Source organism: Pseudophryne corroboree, chromosome 2 (assembly GCF_028390025.1).
Source record: "Pseudophryne corroboree isolate aPseCor3 chromosome 2, aPseCor3.hap2, whole genome shotgun sequence".
NCBI classification, from domain to species: domain Eukaryota; kingdom Metazoa; phylum Chordata; class Amphibia; order Anura; family Myobatrachidae; genus Pseudophryne; species Pseudophryne corroboree.
Genome location: NC_086445.1, coordinates 882,029,819 through 882,048,935, shown reverse-complemented (window position 1 = coordinate 882,048,935; position 19,117 = coordinate 882,029,819). Strand labels below are relative to the sequence as shown.

The following is a 19,117-nucleotide window of genomic DNA, read 5'->3' as shown; positions in this document are numbered from 1 at the left end:
CCAACTTTACCAGTTGACATCACATTCACATCAATCCCTAATCTCTAGTTAGATCGTCTCATAGGTGACATCATTCCCTAATTTATAGCTGTTTCCTGGAATAATCCCTCTGTCCAATAAATCCCTATATGTCAGCATGTTATATTCAGTTATTTCCATATCTGTTCTCTTAGCTTTATAATGTAATATTTATTGAGCTGTATGCTATAAAATAATATAATAATCAATTTCAGCAAACAAGATGGGTTGTAATGCTCAAAGTCCTTTAAATAAAGTGTTGCATGTGATGCACTTAGGCTCCAGGATCTTCTGCAAAAGGTCCCCGGAAACTATTTTAAAATGCTGACAGATATGCATATGTGTCATTAAGTCATGTGCAATAACTTCTTTATATTATATATTATCTAATGGAAAAAGGGCCAAAGTTGTATAGTACAACACCCAGGAAGACTTATTTACACAATGAACCAATACATATCAGCATGCCATACGCATGGGCTCTCAATAGACGCAGGTTGAGTACTATAAAACAGAGACATTGGCTCAAGTTTAATTATTATTAAAAAAACAAAGAAACATTAAAATTAAGTAAAAGAGACAAGTCAGAAAATGAATGACCCTATCTCACAAATAATATAACACATGGGGGTAAATATAATAGGGTCTGAGTTGCCTGGCGGTCCTGGATATCATTTAAGAACGTCCGTTTTTTTCAAGCGGCGATAATTTTCAAGGCAAAACTAGGTTGTTTTTTCCCTGCAATTGATTACCGCTTTAAAAATACGGACATTCTCGGATGAAATTTTAGACCTCTGGCAACACGGACCCTATTATATTTACCCTCATGGTGTCATTTTGGGGGCTGATTTGTAATTTTAAAAATAACATATAAAAATCAATTTTCTTTTGTAAATGTTTTATATCTGCCAAAATAGACTTTGTTACGCAGATTTTCAGCCAACAGTTTGTTGACAGTTAAAATTGTGAAAGTAAATTTCATTTGTTCATTGTATACATTTGGATAATTTGTATGAACAAAAATATTAATAAAAGATCGACAAAAGTTTGGACATTTATTTAACTTCAACTTTTAAAATAAAGTTAGGACTATAAAATTAATACTCTCATTTTAAATGTATTGATCTTTTAAATATTTCATACAGTACATAAAGTACATTTTCTGAAAGTAAAATCTTTTAAGACTATTTTAACATTGGCAATGTTCCTGAGTTACTTGTCAACCAGAATGTTTGAGGTTACCTGGGCCAGCCTATGTTTTGACACTGCAAATGTTTAAATATAAAATGGTCGATGTATCAAGCAGTGAACAGAGTGGAGACATGAACAAGTTAAGAATTTGCCATAGCAACCAATCAGCTTATAACTATCATTCTAGAGAATGTACTTAAATGCTACCTTGAAATTGATTGATTGATTGATTGATTGATTGATTGCTATAGGCAAATTATCCACTGGTCCACTTCTCCACTCTTTTTACTGCTTGATACATTGACTCCGTGGGCCAAATGTAATAGAGTGAGAGTTTCAAAAAGTGAGAGATTTGGTAAAGTTTTGCAGGTTTTTTTTTAAAGTGGCAATCATTTACACAGAAAGATCAACCTGGTTTTGCAGTGTAAATGATTGCCACTTTAAAAAAAAACCTGAAAAACCATACCAGATCTCTCACTTTCTGAAACTCTCACTCTATTACATTTGGCCCCATATTACAGTTGCCCAGGTCTTCTGCCTCAGAGAAAACATAATCCATACCTAATATGCTTCCTAAATTTTTTACTGTGCAACAAAAACTTAAACTATGGCCCTGAATGATAATTATGTTCTGTAGACACTCAATGTTCTTTTTTTTTTTTTTTCATTTCAGGTATGCAGTCAATATCTGAAAGATACCAACATGCTCTTCATTGGAGGACTACTAGTGGCAATATCAGTCGAGAAATGGAATTTGCACAAACGGATAGCCCTGAGGGTGCTGCTGATTGTTGGAGTCAAACCTGCCCTGTGAGCTTGTTCCCTATGTTTTTGTGTGTATGCAGCTTGGACAGGGTATAATGATGGGGGTGGTCACAGCTGGTGAGTGATACCAGTCAGAGTTACACTCTATGTACAAATGCCATGTGTGATTGAAACTACAATAGAAAATTATTGTTTTACATGAGAAGTTTATAACCTTTTTGAACTGTAAATTAGTAAGTTGTGGGACCAACGTCATTTAAACAGCAGTAAGGTTGCTATAATGATTTATGGTTTTTGACAACCATGGCAACCATCCATGACCTTTCTTCTCATACTACATCCGTTTTCTTGCCATCAATGAAGCCTGGGTCCCACATCTGGGACCATGCTGTCCTCTTCTTTGGAGGGTTATGCTTTATACAAACTCTCCACCATGGCATCTGTCAAGATGATGGCTTGTACATCCTATTAACCCTTAACTGCATTTTCAGCTGTTTATACTCCCTCTCATTCTCTTGCTTTGAGACTCATACATTTCTTCTACCCGCTCCACCTCAGTATTGCAGTCATGTACTAACCCAGGGCCCAACTTCTCACTTTTCGACAACTCTCCCATTTATTTTCCTCCAACCTTCCCAAATTCATCCTTGGGAACTTCAACATCCCCATTAATAACCTCTATGATACTTCTGCCTGCAAACTACTCTGTATCACATCCACCCATTGTCTCACCCAATCAACCTCTTCTCCTACACACCATGTTGGGCACTCTCATTAACTCATGTTCTCTCCCTTCTCTGGAATCTCAGACTTTTATTACTCATCATTTCTTCTTTTGACCTCAACCTCCTCTCTATCCATGCGCCCTCCCATACCTTCTTCTCCTCCACCACCAACCAAAAGGATACACACTTTTACAATTCTATTGCCTCCACAGTCCTGGCTGAAGATGACTCCATCACCATACTTTTCCTGTGTCAATACAAGCAGAACAAACCCTGGCATTACAAGCTCATTCACTACCTATAAATATCCTCATGTCAGCTGGGTGCCTCTGGAGAAAATTCCTGCTACAACATCATCTTTATTCACTTTATATTCATTCTGACTTCTTATGCTGCCCTCTCCTTCATGTCTGACTGCTTTCCTGCCATCCCCACTTGGATGGTTTAACAGTACTTTAAGCTCAACTTATCCAAAATAGAGCATACCTGTATCATCTTTCTACCACCAAGAGTCATATTCCCTCTTCCGATCTCCCTTAAATTTGTAGGTGTCACACTCTGCCCTGCTCTTTATGTGTTGACTGACTCCATCCCCAGCTTCACTATCCACATTTTTCATCACCCAATCCTGATGTCTATACCTTAGCAACATTACCAAATGTGTAATTTCCTCTCCCTGTAAGTCACTATGTCCATCATCTTCGCTTTTGTCATCTCCGGCATTGATTATTGCAACCTCCTCCTCTCATTTATGTTCACTGTGCAATGTGACAGCATAACTAATCAACCGTCCTTAATGTGACAGCATAACTAATCAACTTCTCATGTTATTCCTTTTTATCTATGCTTCTATGCTATGCTATCCATCTCCTACGTTATCATGAAATACTCCCCAACACACAATACTCCATTCTGTCATTGGCCTTCATTTCTCCTCCTACAAGCATCTTACTCTTCTATTATCACGATTTTGACCCTGCCGCTCTTCAGTATTGGAACTCCCTGCCATGCCTACCCATCCTCCACTCTTTCAAGCTCTAGCTCAAAATTCACTTTTTTAACTCTTGCAGAACCAACCCAATCATAGACAGCTTCCTCCTCTGGCTCCTCCAACACCTTCCACTAATTTATCTCCACCTCTATCAACTCTTATGAGCATGGCCCTACCTCCTTTCTCCTCACTTTCTTTGAAAGGTTTCCTTTTTTTCTAGTTGTGTTTCTTATGTAGTTTTCCTGTTATCTCAAATTGGAACATTCTTAACAGATTCTATTGTCTCTCTTGCCCCTTATTTAGTGCGTTTTGTTCTTTTTATATTTTGTTGATTGTACAATGCTACAGAATCTGTCTTGCCTTATAAATAGACTATGATGATGAACCATAGTCACATAACAGATGGGCAGGGAGGCTTTGGAATGTCGAGCAGTTCTTTTTGGATGCCCTAGATAGCAATTTTGAAAAATAATTATTTGTAGGATAGCTAAAGAAAATGATTATAAGATGTATGTAATAAAAGGTACTTAAAATGCTATTAAAACAAAAATCAAAAATCTATGTGGGATTGCTGATTTTATTATTTTTCTCTCATTTACAGTTAAGTCAGCCAAAAATAAAAAAAAATACAAGCTGTTCAAGTAGGGCACTGTCAGTTAAACCTTTAATGGGGTTAATGCAGAGTTGAGTGTTGACCTAGCATATCTTGAGTGTTTTTGCAGTGCGCATGCTACGGAACCAAGAGTACGTAACTTCAGGTGATACAGAGTCATGCTGTACATGTGCATCTCATGCGTTGAGTTGGGGCAGCTGGGCTGTAAAGGGATGTTCTAAGTTCAACAGTGCATGTTAATGGAATTGCTGACTACGCAGATCTGTGCGTATGTGTAAATGTTTTCATACGGACCTTTTACAAGGATAGGGCTGGTGCAAGTGTGCACTCATAATAATGATTGGTATGAAATTAAGAAAACAGGTTGGTGCTGTCCAGATGCAGAAACGTGTACAACTGGTGAGCATATGCATTATCATATGCATTTAGTCCTGGCATGCAATGTGCGAGCAATCACTCCTAACTTGCATTCAACACTGGATTGCTCTAGGCAAATGTAATCTAAGCAAAAGTGTATTCCCAGGTTGTGAAGCCCTTTAACACCAACTCTTTCTAAGTCAATGAAAAATGTGGCCACCATCCTTCTCAAGCATGCCACATTCATAGCCCCAGCTGAAGACATTGATGATACCCATACTCTCTCAACACATTGTTTCAGTCTAAAGTGTATCATTACTTGATCTCAGGTGTAAAATTATAAGAGTGCACTGACATTTGCATTTTTCCTTGCTTGCTCTTTACAGGTTGCTTCTGGGATTCATGCTTGTTACAGCCTTCCTCTCAATGTGGATCAGTAATACTGCCACAACAGCCATGATGATACCAATAGCTCAGGCTGTTCTGGAGCAACTTTACACCTCTGAAGAGAAACTGGAAGAGTATTCGCCTGAAATCAACAGCATGGGCAAGAGTGATGGACACCTTAATGGGAATGTGAACCAGGCCTTAGAGATGCAGGAAGAACATTTCACAGTCTCACTCAAACAGGAGAATCCAGGTAGGTTAGAAGGTCATAAAAATCTGTGGTTCAATTCCATTTTGAGCAGCATACATATCTACCTTTGGTGTGCGGTCACAGTAGGCAGCGGAGAGAGAGCCTCCCCTGTAATATGCTAATATTGTATACTCCAGAATTTTGACTATAAAACTCATTAGAAAAATACAAAGAATATATGTTTAAGTCATATACTGCTATACCATTGTAATGTCAATATTAACCCTTGTGTTCATAAATGTGTTTGTAAATCTGGCTCTGATACTAGACAATGCCCCCCTGAACATGCTTCAGTACTTGGTACAAAGAATCAAACGAAAATAAGATATAAAAAATAAAAACTAAGAAAAGAAATCTTAACCAAAAAAATATCTATACTAAAAAGACATTGATAATAATAATAATAATAATAATAATAATAATAATAATAAAACTTCATAAAATAAGCTAGACATTTTTTCTCAAAAATAAAAAAATTCCCAATCTGTAAAACATTACAACTAACCACTATCTTGAAGCAAGATGTTCACAAGCCATGTGTTCAGTACAGTGATGTGCAGTGAGGTCAGTGGCTGGGGAGGCACTTGCTGCTACCCAACCGCCCCCCCCCCCCTAAAAAAAAAAAAAAAGCGCAGAGTCCCCCTTGCATTACTACAACCAGCACCAGGCTGAATCAGCCAGGGGGATAATGCAATAGCAGGGGAGACACTCTGTATTGGGTCCCCCTGCCATAACATTAAAACACCCCCCAAACCAGTCAGCCCAGGGTTGGCATTCCTCAGAAAGTGGAAACCCCCAAAATTTAAGAGGGGTCCTCCCATCCTGAGCAACAACCAGCACTGGGCTGATAGCCCAGTACTATGCCCCGCACCCCTGGTGGCTGTGGGTGCGGGGTTCGTGCTTTAATATTGTTCTTTACAGGCGGCCTACAGACCTCAGCAAGCCCGTCCCAGCATGCCGGCTCTTGGAAAACCACAAGTGCCAGCCTGCCCGGACATTAAGGGGCCCCGCTGGCACCTGTATTCCACCTGAAAAAGAATAGTAATATTGTTCTTTACAGGCGGCCTACAGGGCCCAGCGAGCACTTGGAGAACCACATGCAAGGACATTAAGGGGCCCGCTGGCACCTGTAGTCCACCTGTAAAAAAAATATTAAAATAAATACAAGACACAGTTTTAAAATAAAATGTATTATTCAGGGTCTGGGAGGGCTGCCCAGGGCTGCCCAGGGCTTCCGACGTCTTCCTCCGGCGTCTTCACCTGGGAGGCGGCAGCCTATAAGCTCTTTTGCATAGCCGCTGCCTGCCCAGGGCTTCCGGCGTCTTCACCTGGTGGGCGGCGGCCTTTAAGCTCTATTGCATGGCCACTGCCCATCCAGGACTTCCACGGCGTCTTCTATCTTCAGGAGCTCTTCACTGCTCCTCCTCTGCCGTTGGACTGACAGCCGCTGCCTCGCGCTGACTTATATAAGTCAGCCTGAGGGGGGCAGGGTGATGATGCGGCAAGCCGTGATTGGCTTGCGGCGGCCATCTTTAATTAAAAAAATTACGCTGTAGCGCCATTTTTGAAATAGGTACCGCTCCGCTGCCAAACTCTGCAGAATGGCAGGCAGGGATCTTGGATCCGTGCCTGCCGCCACTGACGGCCGCACTGCCACCGCATCACGCCGTGTCCCGCCGCCCGCATCTCCGCCACATTCACCCGCACCCAGTGAGTGATGGCAGCGGATCCAGTGACGGATCCGCTGGCCAATTACATCTGGCATCACTGACAGGGGCGTGCTTTCATGGGTTGCAAGCACGTCCCTGTATGAAAGCAGCACTTTAATAGGTGCCGCCTTCCATTATATTTTCAATGGGCTTTTACTGCCCAAGGCTTGTCGGTGCCTCCCAAACCCATTCTAGAAGTGAAAATTATTAGATTAATATAAAGGAGATACTTATGACACAGAATATGTGTCATAAGTATCTTCTTTGTATTATTTTAATTAGAGATGTGCACCGGACATTTTTCGGGTTTTGTGTTTTGGTTTTGGATTCGGTTCCGCGGCCGTGTTTTGGATTCGGACGCGTTTTGGCATAACCTCCCTGAAATTTTTTTGTCGGATTCGGGTGTGTTTTGGATTCGGGTGTTTTTTTTCAAAACCCCCTCAAAAACAGCTTAAATCATAGAATTTGGGGGTCATTTTGATCCCATAGTATTATTAACCTCAATAACCATAATTTCCAGTCTATTCTGAACACCTCACAATATTATTTTTAGTCCTAAAATTTGCACCGAGGTCGCTGGATGACTAATCTAAGCGACCCAAGTGGGTGGCACAAACACCTTGCCCATCTAGGAGTGGCACTGCAGTGTCCGACAGGATGGCACTTAAAAAAAATTGAACAAGAAATTATATTATGTGCATAGGCGCCCTTGTGACAAAGATGACAAATGGCATAAAAAGTGTTTATGAATAAAAACACAAGTTTATTAATACAATAGTGACATAAAAACATGAAATAAATAAATGTATTGCACTGATCCCAAACGGTTTCTCACCCTCTTTTTGATTTGCGGTGGGCAGAAAGATTTTTCAGCAAAAAGCAATCAAGTCCCAGTGTAAATCAGATGGCACCACCGCAAAAGGCATTTTCTTTAGGAGGCTGAGTAGGGAATCCAGCAGTGCACTCACAAGAGGATATCCATATCGTCCAAACGACACGTTTCGGAGCAAAATCTCCTTTTTCAAGCTTGGATGATATGGATCTCCATAAACCAGATATATATACCCTTACTAATTGATACAATTGTTCAATTAGACCACTTTGATTTCCGGATTCGTCAACCAGAAGTGACATGTGCGGTTCATTAAAGTCTTCCGGTTGCATTCCATTCAGTGTATCCTCTTAGAATGCATAATGCATATTGTCCCTGGTATCCACTGCTTAGATTGCATGGTTCCATTAGTGCTATAAACATCATAAAGTCCAGAATACAAGAAGCCAGACTTCACTTCATTTTTCGCTGACCGGAAATGACGTATGCGTTCCACCGCTGCGTTCCATACAGTGGCCATTTTGAAAGTTTTTTCAATTCTAACATTCAGGAAATGCGACATGCGTTCCACTGTAGGGATCCATATGCGACATGCGTTCCACGGTAGTGATCTTATTTAAAATGATATTATTTCCACTTTATTGGATTCACCTTTTACTGTCGTAAGGGGGTTTAATTCAATATATGGATAATTCTAATGCCATATCTCCTCACCCCTTCTTAGCCGTACTTTGTATTCCGGGCCAGTCCATCCCTAATACCGGGAGATAGGCATCTCAGCATTCCCATATGTATCCTCGCTCCAATATTTAGCTCAAAAAAGAGGGGAAAAAAATAAACAATTAGAAAAAGTTCCACATAAAGAGACTTATAGATACTAAAAAGTAAAGGATTCAAAATGCAAATATAAAATCACAAGAAAGAAAATCACTCTAAAAACTAACTCAAAATCAGAGTTGTGTCCTTCAGGTTGTAAAGTATTCAAATTAAAGATCCACCTCATTTCGCTCTGTGCAAGTTTCTTTTCTATATTTTTATATTTCCAATTGCCCCTAATCAATTGAATACCTAGGAATCTTTTGATTCCTTTTTCACATTTGTTATGAACCAGAGAAAAATGCTCAGATAGCGGATGGGTACTAAGACCCTTTTTGATGTTATAGACATGTTCTGCAGTTCTCGTTTTTAGGCTTCTAGTAGTCTTGCCTACATATAGTTTACCACAGTGACATTCTATGAGGTAGATTACATTGCGTGAGTGACAAGTAATAAATTCTCTTATTTTATATTTTTTTCCTTGTATTTCAAATTCTGTGGTTTTTCTTTCTATTCCGTTTTTTGTGGTAGATTTACACATAAGGCATGTTCCACAACGATGGAATCCAACACTCCGTTCACTGGCTCCCTTTTCATTTTTTAGGGCACTTTGTACCAAAATATTCTTAAGAGAAGGTGCCATTTTGTAAATAAACCTAGGTTGATCAGGTATAATATCACATAAAATGGGGCCATCTTTTAAGATCCTCCAATTTTTCCTTATAATACCCTCAACCTTCTTATGATGGGCTCCATATTTCGTAATATAGGCCCATTCTTACCGAGTGTCCTTTTCTGCAGGTTTGGGTTTTTCTTTTATGAGTTCCTTTCTTTCTATAGTTTGAACTTTTTGTTTTGCAGTTTCCAGAAGATGTTCTGGATACCCTTTTTGTTGGAAGCGTGCGGTCATTTCATTCGTTTGTTCATGTAAAGTGCTTTTGTTAGTGCAGTTTCAGCAACCTTCTGTATTTGAAGGCCCTTAGGAACCATTTTATTTTTATAGTAGTGTTCCAAGCTAGCAACCTCCCACCACAAATGGTTTTCTTTCAACATCAATTTTTCAAGCTTATTTAATATGATACTAAGATCCTCATCCTCTATATGTATATCATTAGATTCTTGAGAGGACAGGAAATTCATGACCATATTTTTCCTTTGGTCTCTATATGCGAACATCTTTGCTGCACTTTGGGAAATAATTGGTGTAATAAACGTATACCCAAAATAGAAAATAGAACGCATACGTCATTTCCGGTCAGCAAAAAAGGAAGTGAAGTCTGGCTTCTTGTATTCTGGAGTTTATGATGTTTATAGCACTAATGGAACCATGCAATCTAAGCAGTGGATACCAGGGACAATATGCATTATGCATTCTAAGAGGATACACTGAATGGAACGCAACCGGAAGACTTTAATGAATCGCACATGTCACTTCCGGTTGACGAATCCAGAAATCAAAGTGGTCTAATTGAACAATTGTATCAATTAGTAAGGGTATATATATATGGTTTATGGAGATCCATATCATCCAAGCTTGAAAAAGGAGATTTTGCTCCGAAACGCGTCGTTTGGACGATATGGATATCCTCTTGTGAGTGCACTGCTGGATTCCCTACTCAGCCTCCTAAAGAAAAAGCCTTTTGCGGTGGTGCCATCTGAATTCCACCGGGACTTGATTGCTTTTTGCTGAAAAAGCTTTCTGCCCACCGCAAATCAAAAAGAGGGTGAGAAACCATTTGGGATCAGTGCAATACATTTATTTATTTCACGTTTTTATGTCACTATTGTATTAATAAACTTGTGTTTTTATTCATAAACACTTTTTATGCCATTTGTCATCTTTGTCACCAGGGCGCCTATGCACATAATATAATTTCTTGTTCGGTATCTATCTAGGGATGTGGTGTTCCCTTTTTATTATGTGACGGCTGCCCATTGTAACATTAATTGCGCACTTTGGATTTATCTTTCTATTTTGGACTTTAAAAAAATTGGCCACAAACATCACATGATGCAAAGATAAATTAAAGAAAAAGAGGTGCAAGATGGAATTGTCCTTGGGCCCTCCCACCCGGGCCTTCCCACCCACCCTTGTGTTGTATAAACAGGACATGCACACTTTAACAAACCCATCATTTCAGCGACAGGGTCTGCCACACGACTGTGACTGAAATGAGTGGTTGGTTTGGGCCCCCACCAAAAAAGAAGCAATCAATCTCTCCTTGCACAAACTGGCTCTACAGAGGCAAGATGTCCACCTCCTCCTCATCGTCCGATTCCTCACCCCTTTCACTGTGTACATCCCCCTCCTCACAGATTATTAATTCGTCCCCACTGGAATACACCATCTCAGGTCCCTGTGTACTTTCTGGAGGCAATTGCTGGTGAATGTCTCCACGGAGGAATTGATTATAATTCATTTTGATGAACATCATCTTCTCCACATTTTGTGGAAGTAACCTCGTACGCCGATTGCTGACAAGGTGAGCGGCTGCACTAAACACTCTTTCGGAGTACACACTGGAGGGGGGGCAACTTAGGTAAAAGAAAGCCAGTTTGTGCAAGGGCATCCAAATTGCCTGTTTTTCGTGCCAGTATACGTACGGACTGTCTGACGTGCCTACTTGGATGTGGTCACTCATATAATCCTTCACCATTCTTTCAATGGTGACAGAATCATATGCAGTGACAGTAGACAACATGTCAGTAATCGTTGGCAGGTCCTTCAGTCCGGACCAGATGTCAGCACTCACTCCAGACTGCCCTGCATCACCGCCAGCGGGTGGGCTCGGAATTCTTAACCTTTTCCTCGCAGCCCCAGTTGCGGGAGAATGTGAAGGAGGAGCTGTTGACGGGTCACGTTCCGCTTGACTTAAGTGTCTCACCAGCAGGTCTGTGCACCTCTGCAGACTTGTGTCTGCCGGAAAGAGAGATACAACGTAGGCTTTTAACCTAGGATCGAGCACGGTGGCCAAAATGTAGTGCTCTGATTTCAACAGATTGACCACTCGTGAATCCTGGTTAAGCGAATTAAGGGCTCCATCCACAAGTCCCACGTGTCTAGCGGAATCGCTCCATTTAAGCTTCTCCTTCAATCTCTCCAGCTTCTTCTGCAAAAGCATGATGAGGGGAATGACCTGACTCAGGCTGGCAGTGTCTGAACTGACTTCACGTGTGGCAAGTTCAAAGGGTTGCAGAACCTTGCACAACGTTGAAATCATTCTCCACTGCACTTGAGTCAGGTGCATTCCCCCTCCTTTGCCTATATCGTAGGCAGATGTATAGGCTTGAATGGCCTTTTGCTGCTCCTCCATCCTCTGAAGCATATAGAGGATTGAATTCCACCTCGTTACCACCTCTTGCTTCAGATGATGGCGGGGCAGGTTCAGGAGTGTTTGCTGGTGCTCCAGTCTTCGGCACGTGGTGGCTGAATGCCGAAAGTGGCCCGCAATTCTTCGGGCCACCGACAGCATCTCTTGCACGCCCCTGTCGTTTTTAAAAAAATTCTGCACCAGCAAATTCAATGTATGTGCAAAACATGGGACGTGCTGGAATTTGTCCACATGTAATGCACGCACAAGATTGGTGGCATTGTCCGATGTCACAAATACCCAGGAGAGTCCAATTGGGGTAAGCCATTCTGCGATGCTGTTCCTCAGTTTCCGTAAGAGGTTGTCAGCTGTGTGCCTCTTATGGAAAGCGGTGATACAAAGCATAGCCTGCCTAGGAACGAGTTGGCGTTTGCGAGATGCTGCTATTGGTGCTGCCGCTGCTGTTCTTGCTGCGGGAGGCAATACATCTACCCAGTGGGCTGTCACAGTCATATAGTCCTGAGTCTGCCCTGCTCCACTTGTCCACATGTCCGTGGTTAAAAGGACATTGGGTACAACTGCATTTTTTAGGACACTGGTGACTCTTTTTCTGAGGTCTGTGTACATTTTCGGTATCGCCTGCCTAGAGAAATGGAACCTAGATGGTATTTGGTACCGGGGACACAGTACCTCAATCAATTCTCTAATTCCCTGTGAATTAACGGTGGATACCGGACACACGTTTAACACCACCGCAGCTGCCAAGACCTGAGTTATCCGCTTTGCAGCAGGATGACTGCTGTGATATTTCATCTTCCTCGCAAAGGACTGTTGGACAGTCAATTGCTTACTGGAAGTAGTACAAGTGGGCTTACGACTTCCCCTCTGGGATGACCATCGACTCCCAGCGGCAACAACAGCAGCGCCAGCAGCAGTAGGCGTTACACGCAAGGATGCATCGGAGGAATCCCAGGCAGGAGAGGACTCGTCAGAATTGCCAGTGACATGGCCTGCAGGACTATTGGCTTTCCTGTCTAAGGAGGAAATTGACACTGATGGAGTTGGTGGGGTGGCTTGCAGGAGCTTGGGTACAAGAGGAAGGGATTTCGTTGTCAGTGGACTGCTTCCGCTGTCACCCAAAGTTTTTGAACTTGTCAATGACTTCTGATGAATGCGCTCCAGGTGACGTATAAGGGAGGATGTTCCTAGGTGGTCAACGTCCTTACCCCTACTTATTACAGCTTGACAAAGGCAACACACGGCTCGACACCTGTTGTTCGCATTTCTGTTAAAATAATTCCCCACCGAAGAGGTGATTTTATTTGTAATTTGACCAGGCATGTCAATGGCCATATTCATCCCACGGACAACAGGTGTCTCCCCGGGTGCCTGACTTAAACAAACCACCCCACCATCAGAATCCTCCTTGTCAATTTCCTCCTCAGTGCCAGCAACACCCATATCCTCATCCTGGTGTACTTCAACAGTGACATCTTCAATTTGACTATCAGGAACTGGACTGTGGGTGCTCCTTCCAGCACTTCCAGGGGGGGGGGGTGCAAATGGTGGAAGGAGCCACCTCTTCCCGTCCAGTGTTGGGAAGGTCAGGCATCGCAACCGACACAATTGGACTCTCCTTGGGGATTTGTGATTTAGAAGAACGTACAGTTCTTTGCTGTACTTTTGCCAGCTTAAGTCTTTTCATTTTTCTAGCGGGAGGATGAGTGCTTCCATCTTCATGTGAAGCTGAACCACGAGCCATGAACATAGGCCAGGGCCTCAGCCGTTCCTTGCCACTCCGTGTCGTAAATGGCATATTGGCAAGTTTACGCTTCTAATCAGATGCTTTTAATTTTGATTTTTGGGTCATTTTACTGAACTTTTTATTTTTTTATTTTACATGCTCTCTACTATGACATTGGACATTCGCCTTGGCAGACGATGTCTCGGCCATGACTAGTGGCAGCAGCTTCAGCACGAGGTGGAAGTGGATCTTGATCTTTCCCTATTTTACCCTCCACATTTTTGTTCTCCATTTTTTAATGTATGGAATTATATGCCAGTAATATATCAATAGCAATGGACTACTGTACCGTACTGCTATATATATATACTGGTGGTCAGCAAAATTCTGCACTGTCCTCCTACTATATACTGCGCACAACTACAATGCAGCACAGATATGGATAGTATACTTGACGACACAGAGGTAGGGCAATGGACTACTGTACCGTACTGCTATATATATACTGGTGGTCAGGAAAATTCTGCACTGTTCTCCTACTATATACTGTGCACAACTACAATGCAGCACAGATATGGATAGTATACTTGACGACACAGAGGTAGAGCAATGGACTGCTGTACCGTACTGCTATATATATACTGGTGGTCAGCAAAATTCTGCACTGTCCTCCTACTATATACTGCGCACAACTACAATGCAGCACAGATATGGAAAGTATACTTGATGACACAGAGGTAGAGCAATGGACTACTGTACCGTACTGCTATATATATACTGGTGGTCAGCAAAATTCTGCACTGTCCTCCTTCTATATACTGTGCACAACTACAATGCAGCACAGATATGGAGCGTTTTCAGGCAGAGAACATAGATATTTGCAGCACACTGAGCACAGATATTTGCAGCACACTGAGCACACATATTTGTAGCACACTGAACACAGAAACTGAGAGAACGCAGTCACGTCCTCTCGCTATCATCTCCAATGCACGAGTGAAAATGGCGGCGACGTGCGGCTCTTTATATGAAATACGAATCTCGCGAGAATACGACAGCGGGATGATGACATTCGGGCGCGTTCGTGTTAACCGAGCAAGGCGGGAAGATCTGAGGCTGCCACGGAACCGTGTAAAATGGGTGAAGTTCGGGGGGGTTCGGATCTCGAGGAACCGAACCCGCTCATCTCTAATTTTAATCATTAATGACAGGGGAGGCACTGCCTCCCCTGCCTCCCCTGACTGTATGTCCCTGGTTCAGTAGCAGTCATTATGGAGGGCTACCAACTGGCCACACGATCAGGATTCAAGATCATGGGGGAAGCACAAAGCCCCAGCACAGGTATCTTTGGGAAGGCCAGTCATGGTAATCACAGAGGGACTGTTTCTAAACCGGATGCATTTGCTTCTGCATGTGAAAGTCAACCCTGCTTACTCTTTCCAGCCGACATCATTAAAATTAGGACCTGCTCACACACCATGCTGGCTGCAAAAGATCCATCAGAAACAGGAGTCCTATATGCATCAGCACCCTATGGGCAGGCAAAATTAAATAATTTTCTAATGGGCAAAACCATGTGCACTGCAGGTGGGACAGAAGTAACATGTGCAGAGAGAGTTAGATTTGGGTGGGTTATTTTGTTTCTGTGCAGGGTAAATACTGGCTGCTTTATTTTTACACTGCAATTTAGATTTCAGTTTGAACACACCCCACCCAAATCTATCTCTCTGCACATGTTATATCTGCCCCACCTGCACTGCACATGGTTTTGTCCATTAGAGAAAAATTTAGCTGTTGCGATCAAGTCTGAATTAGGCCCAAAGCACTGTCGGCATAAGTATCAATCCGTACCCAGTTCCAAACTCCAACTATATGCACACACCTTGTCTGTCCCATGCTGTTTGCTATTTCTTTCTACAATGCACAGGGCCGTCTTAACAGCAGTGTAGGCCCCTGGGCACAGAAATGCACTGGGGCCCCTACCCATCCTCCATGGGTAGGGGTGGGGGGTGCTATCAGCGGCAGCTTTGATGTCCCGCAGTCGGTAGGTGGTGTTCTATCTTCCGCTCAGCATGTAGGACCTGGAGCAGTAATTTCTGCTAATTACTCCTTTACTGCACAGTTGGGGCTAAACTGTAGAAGGGGACATTGGGCTGAATGAAGAAGCCCTGATACATGAGTTTTAGGCTGGTAGGGGGTGTTTAATACATTGGGTAGGGGTGGATAGTGGAGTGGGCTTAATATTTATCATTTTCCGGTGGGAAGGCAGCTTGCTAGACTGCAGATATCTCAAGTTCCTGAAAGAATATTTCTTAGCTTTAAATGGGATAAAACACTAGAGAGTCCCACCTATCAGGAGGTGTTGGGGACTTGGGGATCAGAGTTCAGGTGCCAGAGCAATCCACAGACGAATACCTAAAACTGCATATTAGGCGTGTGGAGCTGGAGCAGGGACCAGCTGCTGGAAGGCTGATATCTCTGGTTCTGGGCATAGTAGAGACAAGCTGCCAGTGTCCACCAAGAGGGGAGAGTCCCAGCCTTTGGATTATATCCTCAGATAAACTCAAAGTCAGACAGAACCCGAGATACCTGGCTGGGAAGAGCAATTAACAGGCTTGGATAGGGACCACTGCTTTGAGGTGGAATATCTCCGGTTTCCAAGGGCCGATTTTAAAAAATCTGGTACCCCTGGAAAGAGGGGACCCTCAGCTATCATCCTGGGGCCCTTATACTCCTGTGGCCCTTGGTCAAGAGCCCATTGAGCCCATACGAAAAGACGGCCCTGACAATGCATGCATAGTATCCATGCACCAGATCCGTCCACATTTCCTTGTGTTTGACTCTCAGTCCTTCTACTGCAGCCAGCACTATCAGATCATCTGCAAGTTGAATCTAATAGTAACTTACATATTATCCACTGCTGGATCCTATTTACAGTGAAACTGAGTGATACTCAGCTGCCCAGTGATATTGGATGGCATGGCAGGCAGAGGCAGTCCAGGATGCCTATGCACATGCCTGTGTTTTGCCAATCCACACAGTAGTTGGGCCTGACTTCTAGTTCAACTCTCAACAGAGAAAGATTATCAAATGTTTAAACAATATACTGTAGCACATTACATTAAAGTATTTAATACAGTGACTGTTGAATTCTGTCTGTTATATGCTATATAATGGATCAGTATGTGACTTTCAGAGTCTCATCCACAGACTGTGCGTGAGGAGGTCAGTGCCAGATTAAGGTCCAAATGGGCCTGGAGCTGAAATTTCAAAAGGACCTATTATGCGCTGCTGCTGGGGGTGTGACTAATGATGTGGGGGCATGACCAGTGGTGTGGGGGAGTGGTCTGCGTAAATGGGCGTGATGTGAACAAAATTAAGAAAAAGGTGCCTACCTATAAAGGTGAGAAGCCCGCCAGTGAAAAGGCATCCTCCCTGCGGCATCTGCTCCAGGAGAGTTCCGGGACTGCTTCCTGAGTTCCTGGCAGATGACGTCCCTCCCCCCAGTGCGCGTGTTGTCAAGACAACACTCCACGCCGGACTGGAGCATGCGGGGTCCATGCAGGGTGCTTTTTTCAAGGCTCTATGATGTTTGTTCTATAGCATAGAGCCTTGAAAAAAGCGCCCTGCGCGGGCGCTGAAACATTGGCAAGCTATGCCCTAATTGCATTTTTGTCAGACTAAAGCACTATTTTTTCACCAAGTCCACTGAGTGCCGCATGGTTCTTATACATCGTGAGGAGGGAAGCGACAGACTCACTCCAGAGCAGACATCATTTGTCTGCTTTGAGAAAGGTGCTTGAGTGGCACCGAAAAGTAAGCCACATGACTCAGATGTAATGCTACTTTTTCACTAGGAGTGCCGCAGTTTATTCGACACATTACACATTAACTGATCACTGATGGCACCCTGCGTATAAGGATTCCATCAAATATCTGCTCCGGTGCCCTCAGTATGAATGGTATACACAAACACTGGTCCCCCGTTGCTAGGGGAAACAAACAGCAGCACTCCAGAGGCTTAATGAAAAAAGTTAAAAATGTATTTAAATCATTTGCAAAAAATGCACCACCGACGTTTCAGGGCTAACACGCCCCTTCTTTAAGGTGACATACCTCAAGACTATATTGAGAAGCTTACCTTAAGTAGGCAGGAATTCCCGCCACCAGTGCACGGTGAGTTGAGCGCTGTGTCTCCGTCCGCCGGCTATGACGTGATCACCTCCACGCCGTCCGTTGCCTAGCGACGGGGTACAGCCGGGGACGCCGCTGTCTGACTACTCCGTCTCCCATAGAGTGCTTGAAACCCAGAAAGTGTGTAAAAGGCCAGTGTTGAGACGCCCACTGTGGTACAAAAAGTAAATACACACTTTCTGGGTTTCAAGCACTCTATGGGAGATTAGTCAGACCGCGGCGTCCCCGGCTGTACCCTGTCACTAGGCAACGGATGGTGCGGGGGTGATCATGTCATAGCTGGCGGGCGGAGACGCGACGCTTGACTCACCGTGCACTGGTGCCGGTAATTCCTGCCTACTTAAGGTAAGCTTCTCACTATAGTCTTGTTGTGTGTCACCTTGAAGAAGGGGCGTGTGAGCCCTGAAACGTCGGTGGTGCATTTTTTGCAAATTATTTAAATACAGTTTTTACTTTTTTCATCAAAACTCTGGCGTGCAGCTGTTTGTTTCCCCTAGCAATGGGGGAACAGTGTGTGTGTGTATATATATATATATATATATATATATACACACACACACACACACACACACACACACACACACACACACACACACCCCACCACATATAGTACACTCACAAGTGCACACTACACACACATAAAGTACACCCCCCCCCACATATACAAACACACAGTACACACTATACACACACACAGTACACCCCCACAAAGTACACACACACACACACACACACACACACACACACACACACACACACACACACACATAGTATACACACATTCAGCACACATACAGTACACACACACATACTGTATACATGCACAGTACACACACATACAGTATATACATACTGTACAGTACACACACAGTATACACACCACACATACAGTATACACACACACATACAGTATACACACACCACACCATACATACAGTACACACACACACACACACACACTATTGATTCCACTAAACAAGAAGCCATTAAACGTACCAGGCTTCCTGCATCAGCAGCAGCTCCCCGTACAGCCTGGGGGCGGAGCTTGGGCCTGTGAGTGACAGACTCGGGCCCTGAGTGAAGGAGAGACTGGAGGGGAGGGGCGGCTACCACACTGCCTGCACGGATCTGAGGTGAGTACTGGAGCCGGGGGAGGAGATGCACGGGAGAGAGGATGGCCGCTGGCAGTCTGTGACAGGAAAGAGATTTTTCCT

The 19,117-nt window shown here is 43.3% G+C and overlaps 1 protein-coding gene across 1 annotated transcript in view; it reads left to right on the top strand.

Annotated features, from left to right (window-relative positions):
* The window catches only part of LOC135051353 (solute carrier family 13 member 2-like), a 70,446-nt gene that overhangs the window by 7,596 nt on the left and 43,733 nt on the right, over window positions 1-19,117 (top strand). The window contains exons 2-3 of the mRNA XM_063957397.1: window positions 1,883-2,019; window positions 5,047-5,300. Of these exons, the coding sequence (XP_063813467.1) occupies window positions 1,883-2,019; window positions 5,047-5,300 (391 nt within the window). The remainder of the gene's footprint in view (window positions 1-1,882; window positions 2,020-5,046; window positions 5,301-19,117) is intronic.